Source organism: Astatotilapia calliptera, chromosome 18, assembly GCF_900246225.1.
Source record: "Astatotilapia calliptera chromosome 18, fAstCal1.2, whole genome shotgun sequence".
In the NCBI taxonomy this organism is placed as follows: Eukaryota; Metazoa; Chordata; class Actinopteri; order Cichliformes; family Cichlidae; genus Astatotilapia; species Astatotilapia calliptera.
Window position 1 is genome coordinate 2,416,531 of NC_039319.1, and position 19,245 is coordinate 2,435,775.

General features: G+C 41.4%; 1 protein-coding gene across 4 annotated transcripts; it reads left to right on the forward strand.

Moving 5' to 3' along the window:
- The first annotated feature begins 2,662 nt into the window (after nucleotides 1-2,662).
- LOC113010308 (receptor-type tyrosine-protein phosphatase F-like) lies at nucleotides 2,663-18,999 on the forward strand. 4 transcript variants are annotated; one of them, XM_026149335.1, is made up of 7 exons: nucleotides 2,663-2,727; nucleotides 4,284-4,451; nucleotides 9,575-9,720; nucleotides 9,973-10,114; nucleotides 11,058-11,246; nucleotides 16,520-16,630; nucleotides 17,186-18,999. In XM_026149335.1, exons 2-7 carry the CDS (start codon nucleotides 4,352-4,354, stop codon nucleotides 17,464-17,466), a joined length of 969 nt encoding a protein of 322 aa, XP_026005120.1. In that variant the 5' UTR covers nucleotides 2,663-2,727; nucleotides 4,284-4,351; the 3' UTR covers nucleotides 17,467-18,999. The 4 variants fall into 4 exon arrangements, with proteins under 4 accessions (XP_026005120.1, XP_026005123.1, XP_026005121.1 ...); XM_026149338.1 differs by having other exon boundaries at nucleotides 2,684-2,727; nucleotides 4,377-4,451; XM_026149336.1 differs by having other exon boundaries at nucleotides 2,688-2,727; nucleotides 3,598-4,451.
- The last annotated feature ends 246 nt before the right edge of the window (nucleotides 19,000-19,245 follow it).

Genomic DNA, 19,245 nt, shown 5'->3' on the forward strand with positions numbered 1-19,245 from the left:
TTTTCGACTTCCTCCTTGTGAAATCCAAACGACAGTGAGTCTCAATCCCTAACTTGCCTGCAACTCCCGCTGTCACCATATTTTCCCTATCTGGTAGAATAAAAACACTTATGGTGCCAGTGCGCCAGATAGAAAATGTTTCCGATTGGGAGGGACGGGATTAATGATGCATTCACAGCGTGTGGGAGAAAAAAAACCCTCACATTGAATTACATGCATGCAGTAAGGGTAACAGGGTGTAGGCCCCTGTGCTCAGAACAAAAAGGCATGAGTGGAAAATGGATGAGAATCTATCTATCTATCTATCTATCTATCTATCTATCTATCTATCTAGAGAGAAACTACATTTATAGTTCTTCATCAATATTTGGGATCACTTGAAAAATTCAGTGTGAAAACTGATGAAATTAGTATGAACAGGAAAATTAGCAAATAAACTGGACATACTGACATTATCAGAGTTAGAAATAATGAATTTAATGGAAATGATGAATGTGTTCTTCCAACTTTGCATCTCCCATAAGTTGAATTAGCTTGTTGGATTTTCAAAGAAATCGAACCATAAATGTCGATAAATTAAGTTATATGTAATGATGAGAAATGACACAGAAAAAATATTAAACCTGCAAAGAAAGAGAAAAGCTATGGAAAGTCATGCCACCAGCTGAAAATCTGGAAATGCTGGAAATGAATATCAACTGTTTCAGTCCCAACTGATGGCCAGTAAAAATGTGTCCTTACCAAGGTGTTACGCACGAAACATCTAATGGGTAAAAGCAATGAGCTCGCTAAAGAATGAACTACTGTCACAACTACCTCTGTGACACAAAATATCAGATGTGAGTGAAGCATCAGACAGACCTACACACGATTAACTTTGCCTTTTCACTTTAATAACACAATGACAAATACAAGCATGAGCTCTGCTTAAAGAATGATTCTCTGAGTTCATCACCTGAGAAACAGCTCACATAGGAAAAGCTTAATGGGCAGAAAAGTTTGTTGACAAAAATCAGGCCCCATCTTATCTTAATGACCTTGTAGTACCATATCACCCTGTTAGAGCACTTCGCTCTCACACTGCAGGCCTACTTCTTGTTCCTCGAGTATTTAAAAGCAGAATGGGAGGCAACCTTTCCAGGTGGTTCCCCCGTGAGTTTGTGTCTGCTGACGGCTGTTGTGATGAAATGAAAACTTTCCCGTGAGGCTATGCGTGCCGCGCACTAATACTCAATTACTCTATGTTATCGTGTTTTACTTACACTTTTAAGTTGTAGTTGCTGACAATAAAAAATATTGATTTGAATAATTAATGATTTTAGTCCAAGACACTGATAAGTATAGATACCTATTTCTCAAATATTTAGATTCAATTTCAAACAAAAATATTAAGTATATGCAAAAAAGGTGTTCTGTGAACCAAATACTGATTTTTTCGTCTGAAATAAATTTAAATAAATACCTTAATTTAACACAAACACACAAGTTGAAATTCTAGACATTTATTTTAATTGATCAAACTCAAATAATTACTAAAAGGATATTCATAGATTTTATCAGGCTCATCTAACTTATATTCATCTCTTGTGTTCTGGGGGCCTCTGGATGTCTGGAGTTTTGATCTCCTCCATACCTGCTTGATACCATAGAGGACGGGGCTGTGGCTCCCCACACTCTCTAGCAGATCATTACATGGAGAAACCTTTGGAATGCAAGCATGCTGATCCACACAGGTATGCACACAGGTGTACACATGGGTATTCACAGATGCGGACTACAGCTTTCTTGGCTGCTGCCTCAAAGCACAGTGTGCGCTGTCTATCTTGCGTGCTGCACAATATCGTTTATTATTTAGTAACTATTGATATCTATGACTAGCTAGTTTATTGTGATGGTGCTTTTTTTTTTTTATTATTATTATGTTGCTCTTTGTTGTTTGCTGTCTCCCCTGTTTTTTTGTTTTTCTTTCTCTCCATACAGGTGACCCAGGAGGTTTTTTTGTTTTTTGGTTTTTTTTTTTTCTCTCTCTTCCCCCCTTCTCACCGTCTCTTCTCCCCTTTGGTTTTCTTTCTTCCTCTCCCCCTCTTTCTTTCATTCTTTCCCCCTGTCCTATTAAAAAAAAAAAAAAAAAAAAAAAAAAAAAAGATGACAAAGGATGAACTGAAGCTCCGCCATCACGTGATGCCACATGCTGCTGTTTCTGATGTCACTTCAAAAAAAAAAAAAAAAAAAAAACTTATATTCATCGTGATATTTACTAAGCCTCTGAATTACTTTTTAGACTGTGAACAACTCCCCCGAACTAATATTAAAAGCAGTTATTAGTTCCAGTCCACATGAAGCAGCCTGTGCTGGTTTCTGCTGGCAGGAATCAACATCTCACATTTGTTCTCTATAAGAGGAGCACAGTTATACACACCAGAACAACTTGACCAAACTTATATTAAAGCAGTTATTTATCAGATTTATCGTGAACTGATCACAGCAACGTTTTGTCTTTAATCTTGTCAATCATTAAACATGCTGGCAGCTCTGTGCTGCTGTTAGAGGAAAATGGACTATGTAAGCAAATATCAGCTGTTACACTGGGACAATTAGCCACGCCCACGTCTGCCCGTTACCAGGTCACCTGACTCCTGTTTGCTTACATAAAGTAGGTTGTTGGACTCCCTGAAAAATAAATAAAGAACGAAACACTTTGAGAGAAGGAGACAAAAAGGAGATTCAGTAAGTTCACCGTTATCGTTCCTGAATGTTCTCATCGAGTTTAGTTTTGTATTTATATACAATGTTGACATTTGTTTGTTTTACATGCAAATATTTATAAAATGATTTAAACTGTTAACAGTTACATGTTTTATGCTTTTCTAAACATATACAGCTTCTCCTCTGGGATCAAACACATGACGCGTTTATAACCAGAACTTTTACTAACAGGAAAATTTTAACTTTAACATTTTAATGACCGAACAATCACAGTGTGGATGAACATGTGTTGGCAGTTTCTAGCATAATCACAGCTGACAGTGTTATATGATAGTTTCTGTGGGTTTGGTTTCACAGAAAGAAACGGCTGCTTTGACCAGTATCCGCATTATTTCAACATCTGTGTCCCACAGATGTTGAAATAATAATAATAATTATATAATTATAATCAGAAAATTTAAAACTTCTCTGAAGTATAAAGACTTTTTGTGTTAAACATTTTGACAAAAATGTGACAAAAATGTTTCTGCCACAAAATTATTGATAGAGAAAATATTGAAATAAATGCAGCAGTGATTTAAAAAGACTTAAATAACCTGATGCTTATGTACCTGTGATCATCATGTGAAAGTCAGGTTTGGTGTATTGTGTAATTCTGTGATTACCACATTTCTGGCATCGTGACAGCCCTGCTCTCTCCACCTGCACAGAGAGTGAGACACCTGATGGTATGCTGAGTGTAATCAATGAGAGAACAGAGTCCAAAATTTACACAAACGAAAGAAATATATAGTCAGAATCAAAATCACTGATTTCCATTTCACTCTTTGAGGTCACAAAGATGCTCTGAGATCTTCTTCCACAGCCTAACACAACCATTCCTTTCCCCAGGCCATCACTGACCACCACGAAACTGGTCATGTTTGTGCCTCCAGACTCCTTCATGTCTGTCACGTTTCCTCAGTATAGACCTGAGTACCCTCAGAAACATGCCTCAGTAGCTTCAGTAGGTGGAGGTCACTTTGTAGGGCTCTGGCAACGCTCCTCCTCTTCCTCCCTGCAGAAAACCTGTGGAGCTTGAATCTGCTGCAGATACTGTCTCATGCCATCAGCAGAGAAGAGGACAATAACAAAAAGTAAACCAGAGAAAAGTCAGGAGGAGGGATAAGAGCAGAGTGTTACCACTATGGGGCTTTGCCTTGCTCTTGTCTTCTCAGGATACATGTTGTTGCCCTAATTTGCACCAATGCAGCTGAAATGGATTCATAGTGGTTTATGTCTCTGAACTGATGCTTGCCTCAGTGTCCTGACACATGCTCAGTCACAGAGGGAAGGAAAGCCCGGAAAGTTGATTCTTTGCACGTTGATGTTGCATTTTCAGTCTCTAAGGCTGAAGAAGTCACATAGGTAAGTTAAATGTTTCTCCCACTGAAAACACAACATACAGAATAGAAGTTAGAACAGAATCAACTCTCTGGCTCCTCCCTTAATGTTCTGAGCAGCCTGTGTGCAGAGATGTGGTAAGTTTGATTGCTGATGTCTGTGTACCTCTCTTCTGTATGTGTTTGCTGTCTCAGGTGTTTGTCTTTGACTTTGACATATTGGGACGTGGCCAGCAGGGGACTGAGCAGAAACAGTTTGTAACATGGTGTGTAATATTCACCTGGCAGGGTCCCCTCGCCCCCGAGGGGGGCTGCTGGTCCTGTTTTCACTCAGCTGCATGCTGTTCTCGTCTCTGGCAGAGAGTAAGTGCCCTCATTTACACCTTAGCTTTATCATCATCCAATAAAACATTATGCTTCATGAGTATTTTGACACAAAGTGCATTTTATGCTGTAATTAGTGCAGTGATCAGTGGCTCACCTGCAGCAGATTTCAAGGAGCTCTGTTCATTTAAAGGAATGATATAGATATTTAATGTTCAACTTATTGCACTAATTTGTTGCACTTTGACTGATTACATGAAGAGAACAAACCTTCATGCCGTGGAGTGTGTAGAACAGACTCACACTGCACAGCAGAAAGCGCTCCATTAGACTTTTACTTTTGTGGTACCTCTGGGTGTCGGGGACAGCCAGGCAGCACCGCCCAGTGGGGACGGGGTTGGGGACCTCACCTATACTGCTGTCATAGGGTCACTGTAATATAATTAAGAGCCAATCCCCTCCTGTTTCCCACCTGACTATGGGAACTGCTCCATCCTCTAAAGCATGTATTGTGTTGTCTTTTGTGGTGTCTAAGATGTCAGGTCATACATTTAAAAGGATTTCCTGAACTTCTTTAGACTAAAAAGATGTTGATTTAGGTTTTTTAAAACCTACTTAGAACCCAAACACTGGGCAAAAACATAGAGTGCAGTACAGAAAAATAGTCTGATGCGAGCTGTTCTATTGAATGTACAAGTTCAACAAAAACAGGGAGTTCACCTGAAGCTCGTTCGTTCATAATGTAAATTTGAAACGCCAATTATTCCCCAATTTGTGTCCAAATCATGTTTGACAAACAGTTCCATATTTAGATGTGCTTATACTTTATTTCCATACTTTCTTTGATCAATGTGTCCATATACAGGATGTTGTTTGTTTGGAGACAAACTCTATGGGCTCAAAATGTGGTCATAAATATTTTGTACTTGTAAATCAGGATTTGTATGTGTAAAAAAGATTTGTGTGTGGACTTAGCCAAAAAAAAAACCCTGCAAGTTACAAGTACAAATTTTGACCCTATTTTTCTTCCTTTCATCTGATTGGTCAATGTCATGTCAATCACAAATGTAACAATCCAATCAGAGAACAGATGGGTTTGGCTGTCGGAGGGGCGCTTTTTTTGAACTGCAGGTCCTTGAAGGGTAGCAGCTGGGTCCCCTAACTTCCAGTAGCTGTTGAAAGGATAAAGTTGTGGTACATCAGTGGTTAGAAACACCATTATTACTTTAGGATTAGTTTAACACAAAGTCAGGGCTGACCCGGGACCATGGCTGTGAGTCACAGTGTGCAGCATAAAAGTCCTTTCACATCAGACGCAGGATGTGCTGCTAATGCTAACTGCTAACTAAAAGCAAAGGATCCAGAATTTGTTGCTGCTGAGCTCTGTGGGTTTTTGCAGCAGCTCTACCTGTGGTCCCCACATGCTTCAAAAGATCCACCATCATCCCTGTGCCCAAGAACAGCAAACCCTCATCCCTGAACGACTACCGGCCAGTTGCACTGACCTCGGTAGTAATGAAGGTGTTTGAGAGGCTGCTGAAGAACATCATCTCCTCCTCCATCCCAGACACCACAGATCCGCTGCAGTTCGCATACAGATCCAACAGATCCACAGAGGATGCCATCGCCCACGTCCTACACACCACTCTCAGCCACGTGGACAAGAAACAGGGTAACTATGTGCGAATGCTGTTTGTTGATTACAGTTCAGCGTTTAACACAATAGTGCCCTGCAGACTGTTCACAAAGCTGAGGGATCTGGGACTTAACAGCCGTCTGTGTGCATGGGTGTTGGACTTCCTCACTGGCAGAACTCAGGTGGTGAGGGTGGGCAGGTGCTTCTCCAACAGCATCACCATCAACACAGGAGCACCTCAGGGATGTGTCCTCTCGCCACTGCTCTACTCCCTCTACACTTCAGACTGTGTGGCCACCCATGGCTCCAACACCATTGTGAAGTTTGCTGACGACACAGTGGTGTTGGGTGCCATCTCCAACAACGATGAGGCGGCCTACATGGATGAAGTGAAGAATCTGGCATCGTGGTGCCAGGACAACCACCTCCAGCTGAACGTCAGCAAGACCAAGGAGCTGGTGGTGGACTTCAGAAGGAGTCAGCACAGAGACTACAAGCCCATTATCATCAATGGAGCTCCAGTGGAGAGGGTGCAGTCCTTCAAGTATCTTGGTGTCCACATCTCCTCAGACCTGACATGGGCTGCCCACATTCAGGTCCAGACCAAAAAGGCTAGGCAGCGCCTGTATCACCTACGACAACTGCGGAAGTTCAGGGTCTCTACAAAGACCCTCAGGATTTTCTATACAGGCGCTGTGGAGAGCATCCTCACACAGAACATGACATCGTGGTTCGGGAACAGCTGTGTGAAGGACCAAAAAGCTCTCCAGAGAGTGATCCGTACAGCAGAACGCTGCTGCAGGATTGCTCTCCCCCCGCTTCAGGACACCTACACCAGGAGATGCCGGACTAGAGCAGCGCAGATACTGAAGGACCCGTCCCATCCTGGCAACAAACTGTTCCAACTTCTGCAATCTGGTAGAAGGTTCCGCATCTTCCGGGCAAGGACAGAGAGACTCAAGAGGAGCTTCTATCCCCAAGCCATCCGTGCCCTAAACACACACACCCGCCCTCTCACATCATCTATAATTGACTGAGACAGGACTCTTCCAGACACTAAACCAAGGCACAATGTACATTTCAATTCCTTTAATTTTAAATATGTTTATATTGTCTATTCTGTAAAATAGTCAGATGTCTATTCATATTAATGTACAGAATTCACCTGCTTGCTGCTACTACTGCACATTCACCCAGTGTATATACTATATATATATATTAGGGGTGCAACGATGGACGAGGAGCGTGTCAGGTTACATTTCACTGTGTGTTATCTGACAAATAAAGAACCTTGAACCTTGAACCTGTACTAGATGCACCTGCTCCTTGTCGTTTTTATCTCTGACTTTATGTCCTCTACAAGAGTTTCTGTTTTTTTTTGCTGGTTCTTCAAATGTTCAATAAAACATGTATGCTAACTGATAACGAAGAAAGCTTTGTAATGAAGACTGTCATTTCCAAAACACTGCCCCCCCCCCCGGCGGTCCGCAGCGCTGTTGAAAAGGCTCTGGCGGTGAAACCTGTGACACAAAAATCACCAAACTCGGACGACCACAGACTGTTTTCCTTCGTGGTGATGAAGGAAAACGCTGGGTTGGCATGTAAAAGGGCATTTATTCCCTTCAAAGACCTGCAGTTCAAAAAAGCGCCCCTCTGACAGCGAAACCCATTTGTTCTCTGATTGGATTGTTACATTTGTGATTGACATTGACCAATCAGATGAAAGGAAGAAAAATAGGGTCAAAATTTCTACTTGTAACTTGCAGGGTTTTTTTTGGCTAAGTCCACACACAAATCTTTTTTACACATACAAAACCGGTTTACAAGTACAAAATATTTATGAACACATTTTCAGCCCATAAAACTCCAGAACAACTTCACTGCGACCTTTGACCTCACGCTGTGTCATTCTGCTCTTCTACGGTCACATGTCACACGTGCTCTGTGTGTGTCAGAGGGACCTGTGTGACCTGCATTTGGATGGTGCTTCAAGTTTTAAAATATCAACATTCATTCATTGTTTTTTCAATAATCATTTAATTTATGGATAAAATCAAACAGCTCAGCATTTTATTTAATAAAGAAACATAACGGATGTATGTGCATACACGAGTTGTCTTTGTGCTCGTATAAGTCAGCTCTCAGTTAAATGTAGTGATGTAGAAATATTTGTCTTTGAGATCAAAACTTAAATTAATATGAAATAGAAATAATTTCACCTTGATTGTTTCCTGTTAAATTTCACTGCTGTAGTTTTTTAAATTAAATAAATTTAATTTAATAATACAATAAATGACATTTTGGACAAACATTTACATTATAATACCGAAGTTTGTTGGTCGTTTGTCTCATGAAGTATATTAGCGCACTGTTTACTAGCTAATCTTAAAATGACTGTCTGTCGGCCTCAGATACATCAAATACCAGTGTGAAATCAAAGCAAATGAAAAATAAGATCAAATTAAGATTTTCTCCTTCATTTCTATCAAACAATGCAGTTTTAAATGTTTCTAGTTGATGATGTGTTGCTTGGCACACTGGGCAGCGCATTATGGGCTAGATTGTCCGATTTCACAGCCTCTCACTTCTGGCCTTCGTGGTCTTCCAAGGACCCGGTCTATACACCGGCAGACCCTGAACTGGCACCAAGACATACAAAGGACCGCACTGAGACTCGTTGAGGAGAAGAAGACGGTTCATTAGTGTTATGAGGAGAAAAGGTTCAAAGTAATGTGTATATTAATCACATGATTCATATAATGCACATATACATGCTTGCTATTAGCCATTTACTGTTAGTTTGTCATGTCCAGGTCTGGTCCGTCAGGTTATTGTGTCCCCAGAAACACTTCAGTTTTTGTTCCTTTTCGTTGTGTTTTTTCCTATTTCTGTTTTGTTTTCTTTTTCAGTCTGGCTTTTAACTTGCAGAAAAGCCAAGGTAAGCCTCTGGCTGAAGCTCAGTGTAAGCATTTAAGGTAAAAGCTTTCAAAATGAACTTAGTTAGAGAGCTCTGCAGCAGAGCACTCACTCAAACCTTCTACACTGTCCTGATTTCAGCATTGCTGCAGGACAACAGGAGCATCACAGACAATGAATCACAGACTGTGTTATCATGCACACAGTCATGATGTCCTGTAAAACTCTAAAGAGCTGGAGGTGTCTCTGAGATAGTGCAGCATTATAACATAGTAGTGGCCTTTTCCTAATTTTGGGAGATGCTCAGTCAGTTACCTGATCACACAAAATTGTGTTTCATCGTTATACAAAACATTTTTAACGTAAAAAAGTTTAATGTTAAACTTTGTTTTGGTTTAAACACTGTGTCAAAACAAAGACAAGAATGTGACACTAACACACAGACCGGACGTGTGTCTCATGACTGAGCTGCAGGTGAAGCAGCAGCGCTTCTCTGGGTTTTCTCAGGTGTCCTGTGTGTGGAGAATAGTGACACCCACAGACAAGGTCTCCCATCACTCTGAATCTCCATGTCAGTAACTTATTTGTCCTGTCACGTCATCTTCATCAGGCCCTCCAAGTTTCATCACATTTCCTGTGAATCAGACGGGCATCTCGGGTGGAGTTGCTTCATTTGTGTGCCAGGCCAGAGGAGAGCCAAAACCCAGAATCACCTGGTTCAAGATAGGCAAGAAGGTCAGCAGCCAGCGATTTGAGGTGGGTGCTGATGCATGACTCTAACATTGCTAAGCATAAAAACGAATTCACAGAGCCCCCACAGTGAATCACGCTCTTTATTTATTTATTATAAACATTTATTTAATTACTTCGACATAAGAAAGACAAAGCTCTGTGTAGTCTGCAAGGACGACTGGATTTTATTGAAATCTTGTAATGAAGCCAACGTTGTCTAAAAGAAAAAGAAGCCTTGAAAAATAACTCTCCTCCCGTTTACTGTGGCTCTTCTAGGTGATTGAATTTGATGGAGGTTTGGGGTCGGTGCTGCGGATCCAGCCGCTGCGCGTATACAGAGATGCAGCCATTTACAAGTGCATCGCCAGCAATAGTGCAGGCGAGGTCAACGTCAGTGCCAGACTTGAAGTGCTGGAAGGTAAAAATGGATCCTGTTTTTTTTTTTTTAAGATTTTAGGATTTTTTAAGATTTTATACTTTTTTTCCCCCCAAAAGCAAATATTCATTCATGCAACAGCTCCAAAATCTATCTGGTATTAGCAGTGTCACAACGGAGCTGATATATCCTAATGTAACAATATAAATGAAAACCTAATGATTATGGTTTCCACTGACCTCAATGAAATACACCGTGTATGTCAGTTTCAATGAAGGCCAAATGTTTTATTTTATTTTATTTACTTACATTTATGTATACAGGTCACATTGAGACTCAGTGCATCATTTACAAGAGAGACCTATTTCAGACAAACATATTACAATTACAGATTTACAGATGCAGATTTCCATGGTGGTTTTCTCACATTTAATAAGGAGAATAGCAGGTGAATTTCTTTTAGAAGACATTTTTAAAAATGTCTTCTATAAAATATAAGAAATACTAGAACCCCCCAAACAAACAAACAAACACCAGAAAAAAAACAGGAGAGTGCCAGAGTTTAAAGAGGGACTAAAAGAGTAGAATATCAGTTCAGGGTCAGTGTTTTAGGGAAAAAAACGTGAATCATAAATTTTGGTTTAAGTTCTGTATTCTGTTGTTCTGTTACGTTGGTTACCATAAGATGGCTTATTGGTTAGTTACTGTACTGTAAGCCTAAGGCAGCTTTGTAAGCATCAGAGGCAGACTGAAATGATCCTTCTTCTGTCTAAACTTCAGACTCCTTGTGTTGTTAATAACTCACCATTATCATCAGTTACAAACACAATTCTACTTTCCAACCTCATCACAAAGAGCAGCAGATCTAAAGTATCACTCTTTGGTATCTTCTGCTCTTGCACTAATTTTGTGGCATCTGAAATATATTTGCTGCCTTTGTCTTTACCAGCTCAACATGCCTAACCTGCCTTTTGCAATTTTTCAGAGAACAACATCCCCCATGGCTTTCCCTTCATTGATATGGGCCCCCAGCTTAAAGTTGTTGAAAAAAGCAGAACTGCCACAATGCTGTGCTCTGCCAGTGGAAACCCAGACCCAGAGATCTCGTGGTTCAAGGACATGCTTCCTGTGAATATCAGCAGCAGCGACGGGCGCCTCAAACAGCTTCGCTCAGGTAGACTTTAAAATGATCTGATTTAATATCTCTAAGGTTTGAATTTGCGTGGCATACTGAGAATGTTGCAAAGCAGCTTTCACATCTTTGTTCCCGTACCATTTCTTTTATTCACTTTCACCATTAAAGGCATGAATGTTTTATTTAAGTTCACTTTGATTATTTGCATGAATTCTTTTTGTGAATTTTATTGGTCAAATCAGGACAGCTGCCACGTTAAAAGTAACGCGGATGTTGGAATAACGTCTTTGACAGCGATGACTGCGTCTGCAACCTTACAGATATACAGATAAAGACATTTTCACCTGATGGAAAAGATTCAAGCTGGAAGCTGATCAGGCTTTTGTGCCACCAATGCAGTTCAAGTTTCCACAGTTATAAGCAGCATTTTCAGACATTGTTTGATTCATTCATGAGTTCAACTGATGTCATTATGTCATCCAGAGATTGAGATTCATTCACCGAATTCCACCTTCATAGAAACTTTATACAATCTAGAAAACACACAGCATAAACAGCGTACTGTCAGTGTACAGGATGAAATCAGCCAACTCATGAAACATCTGCTGACATCTGGTTGAATTCAGCTGTGTACGTCCACAGCAGCAGGTCAGCTGCACACTAAGAAAATCTACTGAAGCTCTCAATCGAATGACTGAGTTATGATTCTTTTCCCCACGCTGAGCCACTACAGCTGATTCTAGGTTTCCCCCACCTGCTGAATCCACTTTAACCTCTTCCCGAATCATTTTCCTGTTTATAGTCACAGCCCCCTGTACAATGGAGGCAACAGAAGATAGAGATATACATTTTTCTTCTTTTTCTCCAGATTCAAGCCGAGTATAATTAGAATTAAAAGAAGTTAGACAAAAATTTGTGTTCCCATATTCTAATATTATTTTATTATTATGTTAATATAGCACAAGGTTCAGTTAGCTTTGCACAAAAATAGAAACGTCCTCCAACAGAGCCACCATCCAGAGTGTACTAACCTATTGCATATGCATGTGGTACACTAGCTGCACAGTGGCTCAGAGGAAAGCAGTCCAAGGGATCATTAACAGCGCGCAAAGGATCACTGGCTGCCCTCTCGCCACGCTGGAAGATCTACACAACACCCGCTGTCTTACAAAAACTCAGATCAATATAATAGATACCTCACACCCTACTTTGCCCTCGTGGAAACGGGACAGAGCAATCAGTGCAAGGACAAATAGACTCAAACACAGCTTTTTCCAACCACAATAACACGTCTGAATGCTGTTACCAAAACATGTCCATCACGCCATTCTTGAAATGATCTATGCACTGACTGAGGCATGTGTGTGGAGGTGTATGTGAATGTTTGCTCATACTATTCTTATTAGGGATTTATTTATTGATTTTTAATCAGTTTTATTGTTTTTATTTATATTTTCATATTTCTATGGATCATGCACTGATTGGGGACCACTTTTAATTTCATTGTACCTGCAACAACGACGATAAAGACATTCTGATTCAAAGAGATAGTTTTTACTTTATTACTTTGAGTACATCTCAGAGCCTGCACCTTTACTAGAGTAAAGAAGTTGAACCAGTACTTTACTGGAGTAGTTTTTAACAGTAGTATTTGTACTTCTACTTAAGTACAGAATGTCTGTATTTTTGGTCTAAGGAGCTTGGAAAGAAAAGCGTCTGGACTTCTTTAAGTTACTTGAAGATGTTTCACCTCTCATCCGAGAAGTTCCTTCAGTTCTAAGGTCAAATGGTGGAGAGTCCCAGATTTAAACCCAGTGGGAGTTTTCCCCCACAGAGGGACAAAGGACCCCCTGATGATCCTCTAATCACATGAGCCAAGGTGTGAAACTGGGTGTGGGTCACAATCAGCCAGAGTTTCTGGGGAGGGAACTCAAAACTGGATTATAGATGGCAGAGAGTTGGTGTTGTAAACCCCCGCCTCTGTTCAAAGATGGTCGCTCACAGTGGACATAGATGGCTTCTTTCACTCCTCTTTCAAACCATCTGTCCTCTCTGTCCAAAATGTGAACATTGGCATCCTCGAAAGAGTGACCTTTGACCTTTAGATGCAGATGGACTGCTGAGTCTTGTCCTGTGGAGGTGGCTCTTCTGTGTTGTGCCATGCGCTTGTGAAGTGGCTGTTTGGTCTCTCCAGTGTAGAGGTCTGGGCATTCCTCGCTGCACTGTACAGCATACACCACATTGTTAAGTCTGTGTTTTGGAGTTTTGTTTTTGGGGTGAACCAGTTTCTGTCTGAGCGTGTTGCTGGGTCTGAAATGCACCGGGATGTCATGCTTGGAGAAAACTCTCCTGAGTTTTTCTGATACACTGGCTACATAGGGGATGACAATGTTGTTGCGTCTGTCCTTCTTATCCTCCCTCGCTGGTGTCTGATCTTCTTTTCTCTGCCTCTTTGCTGACTTTATAAAAGCCCAGTTAGGATAACCACATGTTTTAAGTGCTTCCTTTACATGTGTGTGTTCCTTCTTTTTTCCTTCAGGCTTAGAGGGAACATGTTCCGCCCGGTGGTGTAGGGTCCTGATTACTCCAAGTTTGTGTTCCAGAGGGTGATGGGAGTCAAAGAGGAGGTACTGGTCCGTGTGTGTGGGCTTCCAGTAAACTTCGATGTTGAGGTTCCCGTTCTCTTCAATGAGCACAGCGCAGTCCAGGAAAGGCAAACAGTTTTTATCCACGGTGTTAATGTGCGTATTGAAGGATTCCACTATTTGTCTTTTGATTTTGACCCAGGTGTCGTCCACATATCTGTACCAGTGGCTGGGTACTCTTCCTTTGAAAGAGCCAAGAGCCTTTCTTTCCACTTCTTCCATATAAAGGTTGGCTACAATAGGTGACACAGGGGAGCCCATGGCACAGCCATTTTTTTGTCTGTAGAAGCCTTTGTTGTATTTGAAGTATGTTGTGGTGAGGCAGAGGTCTAACAGTGTGCAGATCTGATCGGGTGTGAATTTGGTCCTGTCTTCCAAGGAGCTGTCTTCTTGTAGTCGTTTTCTGACAGTCTCCACTGCCTCCGTGGTGGAAGAGGGAGACTACATCAAAGGACACCATGGTTTCATCTGGGTCAAGGGTAAGCTTCTGGACCTTGTCGGTGAAGTCGGTGGAGTTCTTGATGTGATGTGGGGTGTTCCCCACAAGAGGTGCTAGGACGGTAGCAAGGTGTTTCGAAATGTTGTAAGTGGCTGAGCTACTGTCATGGTTCGGCATGGCAAACTCTGGGGAGTGTGGGGAAGGAGGACCCAGGCGCGGTGCTCTATGTACAAGCAGTGCGTTTATTTACAGTGATAAAACTGATACACAACAATAATACATCCCTGTGTGCTCCCGACTTCCACTCCGTGTCTTCTTCCAGTGTTTGTGCTCATGTGTCTGCTCCCTCGTGCCGGTGCACTCTGTGTCTGCTGCCCTCTTGTCCAGCAATCCTTCCTGGGAAAATAGAGGCAGTAGTTAGTACCCTCAGTTCACTGGGTAAGCTCACACTCACTAACAGACCAGCTGGCGAACTGACGGGAAGTCTCACGAAATGATCCCGCGTCGGTGGGAGCTCCAAGACTCTCTTAAGTAGCTCCCCCGACGAGGCCTGATCAGCAGCAGGTGTGTGGCTTCGGGTGTGGCCAGTCCGCCAGCAGGGCCACACCCACCAGGCCTGAAGGTGCCCGCAGAAACACATACACACACATACGCATAAAAAAAAGCAGGGATAACGAGGGACAGCAATACAAAATATATATTATAATATTAGTCCATAACTGCTCAGGAATCCTGGGTCGCTCAGACCCAGGACCCTGACAGCTACTGACAATGGGTCTGAGTGGGACACCTTCCTTGTGGATCTTTGGAAGTCCGTAAATGCAGGGTATGGGTATGAGCTCACCCGAAACTCTGGCTGATTGTGACCCACACCCGTTTTCACACCTTGGCTCATGTGATTAGGTAGAGGATCATCAGGGGGTCCTTTTGTCCTTCTTTGGGGGGAAACTCCCACTAGGTTTAAATCTGGGACTCTCCACCATTTGACCTTAGAACTGAAGAAGCTTCTCGGATGAGAGGTGAAACATCTTCAAGTAACTTAAAGAAGTCCAGACGCTTTTCTTTCCAAGCTCCTTAGACTGGATGACCTGGATGACTGAGAACCTTCACAGTCTGTATTTTTGCCAACTCTGAGTCACTCCACACAACATTTTCCACATGTATAAAAGACTTGTTGCTTTGTTGACTCTCTAACACACACACACACACTGTTACTAAAGTGTGTGTCTGAAAAGGAGAAGGGAAACACAGCTGGGACTAATTACACAGACGAGATGGGGAACAGAGGCCGAACATAAAGCAGGACTGTCAAAATAAAACAGGAAGTACACGACAGACACAGAGGCCCACACTAGACACCGCACAGAGGGAACACTGAGTACAGGGACAGGAGCAACATGAGAGACGACTGACTGGGGAACAAGAACAAAGGTGAGGACAGAACTAAACCCACACTAAACATGGAGGCGCCAGAATGAAACCTAAGAACTAGACTTAACAGATCAAAGAAGGACTAGAGCACTAAAACAGAAACCAAAACATTAGTAATGAAAAAGCATGAAGTCACAGATTAATAAAAATAATAACTCAGGACCGTGACAAGTTCAGATTGGTGCTGAGTTAGAAGAGAAAACTGACCAGAGGCTCTTTCAGTCATGAAGCCTCCATCTTCACGTTGTCACATTCATGGAAAGTTCACGCTATGCAGTATGAGGTTAGTCTGTAGGTGTGAGCAGACTCACTGTAAACTGAAATAGATGGATCTGCATACAGTCTGTTTCCTCAGCACGAGTGTCTGCAGCCAAAGATATTTCAGAAGCACACATCCTCTATTCTTGCTGGACTGGGAGGGTGCACAAACTGGATTCAAACATTACAGAAACACTACATACATTAATGTTTAATGAAAATGAAAACATCTTGCAGCGCTTCCAAAACAATCACTGGCTTTCAGAAATTCATGTTGGGGAAAATGAGAGCACAGGAAAGTTTTTTTTTTTCTTTCTTAAATGCAGCTTCATTGCAATGAACCATCTCTTAACAAAGAAAGGTAAAGAAGACATGTTTTATATTTCCTGATCTGCTGGATGTTTGTATTGCTTTAAGTATTTTATTGCCAAACCTGTAATCCTGTCTGATCATGAACTGGGTTATACTGGGTTACAGTTGGCTACTGACTCTCTAGCAAGTCACTATCAAACAGCTCAATTCACTAATTCTCTACACAGGAGCGCTGCAAATTGAGAACAGTGAGGAGTCGGATCAGGGGAAATATGAATGTGTCGCCACAAACAGCCTTGGTGTGCGTTACTCTGGTCCCGCCAATCTCTACGTACGAGGTAAAATGTTTCTCTCATTTGTGGAGTTAATCAATAAGGTCATTGTGATATCTCATGAAATCACACAACTCTTTAAACCCTCGCCCCTCATGGTTTGATTTAAGCCAGACTGTGGGAATGTGCAGACAGTGTTTTAATGGCATCTTCTCGTATAACTTTAGCTGCCCCTGACACAGGGAGACAAATCACTCATTATTGATTATAAAATGCTTATTAGTGTTTTGGTAAGAAAGAGATGGGCTCGGCTAACATTTCATGATTTCGTTAAAAGCATACAGTCGTGTATCATAGAGGCTGTTTTATGGATGAGTGATCAAACGCTGTTCTCACGCCCACCAATAACACACTCTGCTGTGAGACCTGCTTTAAATGTGCTTGTTATGTTATTCCATTATTCTCTTTGTGCTTGTCTGCACATCTGGACAGAAGCAATCAGCCCTGCATTCTGTCAGCTGTTCTGAGTTAGCTTTTACCCTGTATGGGCGTAACTATTCATAACGTCACAAAAAGCATTATAATGACCTCACATATTCCTTTTTCTTTTTATTTCATTAGCACGAAGAGTCCCGCCCAGATTCTCCGTTTTACCCTCCAACCAGGAAGTGATGGCAGGCAGCAGTGTCAGTCTAACATGTGTAGCAGTGGGCTCACCAATGCCATATATCAAGTGGACCATGGGCTTGGTGGACCTGTCCAAAGAAGACGAGATGCCATTAGGGCGCAGTGTGCTGGAGCTCACCAACATTCAAGAATCAGCTAACTACACATGTGTGGCCATGTCTAGTCTGGGCATGATTGAAGCTACTGTTCAGGTTACTGTGAAAGGTGAGAGCTGATTTCAGATCAGTGGTTCTGTTGATCTGAGATTTCACAAAAGTGTGAATTCTGATGTTGATTTGCCTACAAATGTAGTCGTTGATGAAACAGCCCAAATTCGTTACAGATACTGAAGTCGTTCTGGTTTTTAGTAAAATGTTTGAAGGGACTGATACAAAAGCTTGTAGGTATTTCTTCCTGTATGTTGTTCTTTTTGGTGTCCAAGTGTCTGTATGAGTGTGACTCCAACCAACTCTGTGTTTGTGACGTTGGCACTGTATCGTCTATCTGTAGCAGAGTAGTGTAATCAGTGTAATCTGTCGTGGTCCCTGTGTCTGCCTGGCTGGCCCCACAAGGCCACATGTGTTTATTGTTTTGCTCTCTCTTTTCCTCTTCATTCTGACTGGGCGGAGCTCACTGTGGGCTTCATGCACCTGTCTCCCATTACGCTGCTGTTGTGTTTGCCATTTAAGGCCAGGACGCAGATCCTCTCATCACTGGATGATTGTGCGAGACACTTTTCCCTGGACCTGTGACCTACCTGCTGCTTGGGACATGAATGATTGGGTGTGTAGAATCGTGGAGTGTGAGTGTGAGAGAACCTTCCCTTTTCCTGAACTTTCCTTTTCCTGGACCTGTGGAACCCCGGATTCCCCTCCACATGTATATATATTGTAAATAAAACCTGTACTGTCTGCGCCTGTGTCCTCCCCAATATCAAAAATGATCAGAGTGTTAAAATAGAGCTTTTCCACATTTGCTAATGGCAAAGGATCTTATTTCTTAATCAAAGATAAATTAAAGTATAATTTTGCTTAATATGTTAATAGTGAAAATGGCTGTTCTAATGTCTGAATGTTATGTGTGTGTGCACATGATCCAGCTTCAACCTCGGCAGTTCTGTGTCTACAGATATGTGGAAGATAAGAAATGTGTCACCAAGCCATGATTACACATGTTTTTGACTAAGAGGTATCAAGTGTATTAATGATTAAACACAGAATCACAATTTATGTGGTTTTACTGATGGTTAATTGTGCTTAATTGCTTGATACTGATAAAAATATAACCAGGTATAAGTTTAACTGATATTAAAAAAACTAATAATAAGAAGAAAATATAATTTCTAATGATGATTCTAAAAACAGGCCTGAAGCTGAGAGCTTGGCATGTGTGGAAAGATGGGAGAGAATGACAGACGTGGAGAAGCCAAACGATGTCTGACTTTACAAATATATGATTTAATAAAAATAAATTGTATTGAGTATATTGTGACCATGAAACTGAGTTTTAAAGAAAAAGTATTTCTATACAACCCAAATCAAAGGGATTATGCTGAAATTAAAGTTCTTGTGAAAACGTTCTGATGGAGTATAATTGAATACCAAATGGTATAAACTGAATGAAACAGGGAGTGAAGCATATCCATATTAGAGATGGCGTGATAACACTTTTTTATGTCCGGTACCGATGTCATAAATTTGGATGTCTGCCAGGATCCATGTGAATCTGATACAGTCTATTTTATATTCAATAAAACTGATTTTAATGTCTTGCTGCATTTTGTACAAGTTCATACTAAAATGTTAAAGACAAAACACTTAAGCTATTCTTTTATACTTGTATATGTAACACGCGGCGACACTAAAGCGGTCGCGCCAGAATGTCACGCTAAAAAGAAAGATTCTTTAAAATACAAGGGGGAGCAAGCGAGTCAGATACCACGGGCACAGAGAGGAAGCAGGTCTGATCAGAAACAGTTTATTACTAGGCCAGAGAGCACAAATAAAAACACCCTT

What these genes read in the sequence shown, in the direction of transcription:
- LOC113010308 (XM_026149335.1), top strand. Translation starts at nt 4,352, where the DNA reads ATGGTGTGTAATATTCACCTGGCAGGGTCCCCTCGCCCCCGAGGGGGG. An exon ending in TCAGCAGCCAGCGATTTGAG is followed by an intron (nt 9,721 to 9,972) that starts GTGGGTGCTGAT and finishes TGGCTCTTCTAG; the next exon opens with GTGATTGAATTTGATGGAGG. An exon ending in CCTCAAACAGCTTCGCTCAG is followed by an intron (nt 11,247 to 16,519) that starts GTAGACTTTAAA and finishes TTCTCTACACAG; the next exon opens with GAGCGCTGCAAATTGAGAAC.